A 5296-nucleotide genomic window follows, 5' to 3' on the forward strand; every position below is an offset into this window, starting at 1 on the left:
CTGAAATTACTGAAATCACTGTTCATATGAACAGTGTTCCGAAATGACACTGTTCATATGAACAGTGTTTCGTGAAAACACTGTTCATATGAACAGTGTTACGAAATTTTACTGTTCTTCTTCCTCCTCCCGCAGCGCATCACGGCGTCCTCCCGTCGATCCCGCGGCCAGCCCCTCTTCCCAGCCGTCCGTGATCAGCGATCCAGCACATCCAGCAACACGCCTCCGATCCAGCAATCTCCCAACGCCCATCAAGCCGTGATCGGCTCCTCCCAGCTCCATTCCGTCAATCCCGCGGCCACCTCATCTTCTTCCGTCCGCACGTCAACCTTCCGTCGATCCAGCGGCCAGCTCCATTGATCCGGCCATCTGCAATCAATCCGGCGCTCCACGGATCACGCCTTCCTCCCGAGATCCAACCATTCTCCCACGGATTGACGCCCTTCATCCTCTTCGTCCGCGATCTGCCCTCCAGCATCACGCCCCGGAATTAGCAGCCCGTGATCCATTCTCCCTTCCCGAATGAGCACCCCGGACGAATATAAGGAGGAGGGTGGCCATCGGCTGAGGGGAGGAGGGAGAGAGGGGCTGGCTGCGGTTCACAGGAAAAGAACAGAGCATGCTCTGTTTTGTAGAGAAAGATGAATAAAAACAAAAAACAAAAAAAGAGAGGGGAGAGACGCTGGGATGCCAAACGTGGGAAGAGGATTTTTTATTATGAAGACGGGAGGTCGTCCGAAAGCCATGCGCGGCTGAACGTTTAGTCTAGGGCTGGATGAAGCCCTAGCAATGTATCAGGGCATTGTAGTTCTTACTCTTTTAATCTTTTTGAAGTTTGTTTAAAGTCTTATTATCAATGAAAAATTCTTTATGATGTTTAAACTTTGAGCATGCTATTTACTATTCATGTTTGGTAAAGTAATCTAAGATGATCCATGCCTAGGAAGATGAGGTGTACTGCACTCTAGGTTAGCATAATTAGGTAGACACTTTTTGCTATACCTAAGATGGATCTTCCTAAAACTCTTTATGCTTTTATTTTAAAAGGCTTGTAGCCAATTTGCATGCCTCTCCAAAAGATAAAAAAAATTAAGAACACAGACCCTGATGCAATGCTATGCGGTGGACTCCAAACCCTAGATCCATTTACTTTGATAAATTCTAATTCGTACTCATAGATTAATTTAGTTAAATCAAGTTTGCAAATTTTTTTTCTTGATTTATTTTTAAAGAAAAATAACTTATTCTCCAATCCCTGTGGACCGACACCCGTAATCACTATCCTACAGGATACATGCTATTGCGTGGTTTATTTTCGAAATTGAAAGAACCGATCAATCTACAGACCCTTTTCAGTGGGGAGCCAGCGAGATGGATTGAGTGAGGATGGATTTGGCATATGCGGATTCACCCGCAGGTGGCGCTCTTTATCTGGAAGATAGCCTGGGGCTGCCCCCTACCAAGAGTGTGCTAGTCAGGCGGGGCATACAGGTCCCTCAGGGGTGCGAGGTGTGTTCGGATACAAAGGAGACCATTCGGCATGTTCTTTGTCAGTGCCCTAGGGCGAGGGAGATTTGGAGGCGGTCTCCCATCCCTAGACGGCACAGGATCTGTTACACCTGTTGCGAGCCTCGGTGCGGAGTCCTAGGTTCGCGGAGGCTGGGATACTTAGAGCATATCTGGCTTACCATATTTGGTTGGACCGGAATGCACGATTGTTTGAGGGCAAGAGGCTATCGGCAAGGATGGTGGTGGAGAGAGCTGTGCTTCAGGCCGAGGAGGTATTTTCTTGTGCGACCTGGCCTTCACTTGGGATGACTAGGGACATTTGGGGTACCCGCAGTGCTGTTTCAGCGCCCAGGTTTGCCGTTGTTTCTTGGGTGTCCCCACCCCTTGGTTATCTCAAAGTGAATTTTGATGGTAGTGTGGCGATGGATGGGAGGCCAGGAGGGGTTGGATTTGTTATTCGAGACCACTTTGGGACTTTGGTTGCAACGGGTGGTCGGGGCACGACAGGTCTCACTGTTGTTGGAGCATAGCTGCGGGCAGCCTGGGCCGGCTTATCCTATGCGAGGCGAGTGCTCGGGGCCGGGCGGGTGCATCTTGAGGGGGACTCTGCTATTGTTATAGCTTGGATCCAGGGTGTGGATAGGTACGGAGATGGTCATCCACTGATTCAGAAAACCCGCAGGTTGGCTATGGAGATGGATGAGTTTCAGGCAGTACATGTTTTCCGGAAGGCGAACAGGGCGGCAGACTGAGTCGCCCCCTATGTTGCACGGCATTTAGGGAAGTTCCGCTGGACCTCCACAGTAGAGCTTCCGCCCCTTTTGTTTTCTTTGCTTTCTTTTGACTTGGCAGGATGTACTCACATTCGAGCTATATGAATTGCCGTTTTCAAACAAACAAACAAACAAAAAAAAAAAACGGGGCGGTCGGGTCTGGAGACTATTCGAACGGTGTTGGAAGACTTTTCTGTCTCTGATATTATTCCATGAACGAATGGCTACCATTTACTCTCTCTTGGGGACGTCTACGACGACTTTCGCGGTGCTTTCAGGTTGACGCCGATAGTCAATGTCGTAGAAAATAAAGTAAGACGGTGCTATATCTTTCCAAGATTCCTCCAATCTCCACTGAAGAAAAATCCTACAAGCAAATCCCTGGTATGGCACCCTCTTCTCTGTTCCACCATTTCCTACCTCCTCTCCTCCTGCTACTAGCTTTAATCAGCCCTTCAGATGCTCAGGCTTACCACAACATAAGCCTGCGCTCCTCCCTGACTCCCCTAGGCGAAAACAGCTCGTGGCTCTCGCCTTCCGGCGAGTTCGCCTTTGGATTTTATCCCCTCGAAACCAATAGCAGCCTCTTCCTGCTTGCCATCTGGTTCGTGAAGACAGCAAACAAAACCGTAGTTTGGTACAAGAACGGAGACCAACCGGTGCAAGACGGAGCCGTAGTGCAGCTGACCACCGACGGGGATCTCTCGCTCAAAGACCACAACGGCCAGGAGGTGTGGGCCGCTGGCACCAGCAATGCCTCCTACGCTGCCATGCTCGATACTGGAAACTTCGTGCTTGCGAGCGCTGATGCCTCCGTTAGTTGGCAGAGCTTTGACAGTCCCTCTGACACCATCTTGCCCTCCCAAGTATTGAATCTGGACACCGAGCTGCGAGCCCGCATGATGGACACGGATTACTCCAGTGGAAGGTTCAAGCTCAGGGTCCAAGCTGACGGTAATCTAGTGTTTTATTCCGTGGCCGTCCCATCTGGATTTCAATACGATCCTTACTGGGCCAGCAACACTGTTGGAAACGGCACACAGCTCGTCTTCGACGAGCTGGGTACCGTTTACTTAGACCTAAATAACGGGACTCGATTCAATTTTACATCTGCGAGAATAGCTTCAATGGGTGATTTCTATCACAGGGCAACGCTCGACTCTTATGGGGTCTTCAGGCAGTACGTCTATCCAAAGAATGGGATGCGGGATAGGAGCTGGAACGAAGGCTGGAAGCAGGTGAGCTTCCAGCCTCCAGATATCTGCCAATTGGAAACGACGATCGGGAGTGGCGTTTGTGGCTTCAATAGCTACTGCAAAGAAGGCAACCAAATCCTCGTCGACTGCGAGTGTCCACCCGAGTATTCCTTTTTGGATCCAAATAGGAAGTACAAAGGGTGTCAAGCAAATTTTCCAGCACAAAGATGTGACGCAGATGAGAAGGAGATAGAGTCACTGTATGATTTCTCAGAGAAGAGGGACGTCGACTGGCCTTTATCTGATTACGAGCACTTCAACAACGTAGATGAGGACCAATGTAGAAAAGAATGCTTGAGCGACTGCTTCTGTGCAGTTGCTATCTATAATAATGGGGATTGTTGGAAGAAGAAGCTCCCGCTTTCCAACGGGAGGATGGGCGCTTACGTTGAGAGAAAGGCTTTCATCAAAGTAGCCAAAGGTAATAACTCCCAGCCTCCATCTCCGTCTCCAGTCATAGTGAAGAAAGACAGAGGGGCTTGGATTTTGGTTGGATCTCTGCTTCTAGGAAGCTCTGCTGTTGTGAATTTTGTCCTCATCACTGCAATGCTTTTCGTGAGCTTTTGTTCTCACAACAAAGTGAGACGGAAGCTTCAGCCTGGCTCGAACATGGCAGCGCTGAGCCTTCGCTCATTTACATACAGTGAGCTTGAAGAAGCCACAAATGGATTCAGCGAAGAACTCGGTAGCGGTGCTTTCAGCAGAGTCTACAAGGGTTACTTCGATGACGGGCCCACAAGCTGTGTTGCGGTTAAGAAACTTGATAACCTTTTGCCAGACATGGACAAGGAATTTATGAACGAAGTCGGAAGCATCGGCCGGACCTACCACAAGAACCTAGTCCGACTGTATGGATTCTGCAACGAAGGGAATGAACGGCTTCTGGTATATGAATTCATGAAAAATGGCTCACTGAGGGAATTCCTCTTTGGAAGCGTCAGGCCAAACTGGAACCTGCGAGTCCAGATAGCTCTGGGGATTGCAAGAGGCCTCCTGTACTTGCACGAAGAGTGCAGCAACCAAATCATCCATTGTGACATAAAGCCTCAGAACATACTCTTGGACGACAATTTAGTTGCAAGGATATCTGATTTTGGACTGGCAAAGCTCCTGAGGACAGACCAGACTCGAACAAACACCGCCATCAGAGGGACCAGAGGGTATGTTGCGCCAGAGTGGTTCAAGAACATAGGGATCACAGCAAAGGTGGATGTGTACAGTTTTGGAGTTATGTTGCTGGAGATCGTGTGTTGCAGGAAGTGCGTGGAACAAGAGGTGGGGAACGAGGAGGGACTGATACTCACATACTGGGTTAGCGATTGCTATAGAGATGGGATGTTGGAATTGGTGGTGGAAGGTGATGAAGAGGCAGCCTTTGACATGAAGAGGGTGGAGAGGTTTGTGAAGGTGGCCCTTTGGTGTATCCAGGAGGAGCCATCAATGAGACCTACAATGCAAAAGGTGACTCAGATGCTGGACGGAGCAACCTCAATCCCAGAGCCCCCTGATCCTTCCTCCTACATGAGCTCAATCCAGTGAAATCATGTGCTTTTTTTGAGAATCTGAAACCATGTACTTGCTGCTACAATATGTCTCGTGTTTGTTGTTTACCCTATGTACCGCTTCTGCAAAAAATAATGGCATTCTCTAGCCAACTATCACCTTTGTGTACATCTATTTTGTCAATCCTTGGGTTGGCAAGTGTATTAATTTTAAAACTCCAAGAGCGTGTTTCTTTTTGCTCTCGCTCTTCATGTA

The 5296-nt window shown here is 48.9% G+C and overlaps 1 protein-coding gene across 1 annotated transcript; it reads left to right on the top strand.

The window, feature by feature from the left end:
- The first annotated feature begins 2622 nt into the window (after positions 1 to 2622).
- On the top strand, positions 2623 to 5296 carry LOC103698627 (G-type lectin S-receptor-like serine/threonine-protein kinase LECRK3). The gene has a single exon (XM_008780665.3). It carries the CDS (start codon positions 2669 to 2671, stop codon positions 5075 to 5077), a length of 2409 nt encoding a protein of 802 aa, XP_008778887.1. The 5' UTR covers positions 2623 to 2668; the 3' UTR covers positions 5078 to 5296.

Source organism: Phoenix dactylifera, unplaced genomic scaffold, assembly GCF_009389715.1.
Source record: "Phoenix dactylifera cultivar Barhee BC4 unplaced genomic scaffold, palm_55x_up_171113_PBpolish2nd_filt_p 000064F, whole genome shotgun sequence".
In the NCBI taxonomy this organism is placed as follows: Eukaryota; Viridiplantae; Streptophyta; class Magnoliopsida; order Arecales; family Arecaceae; genus Phoenix; species Phoenix dactylifera.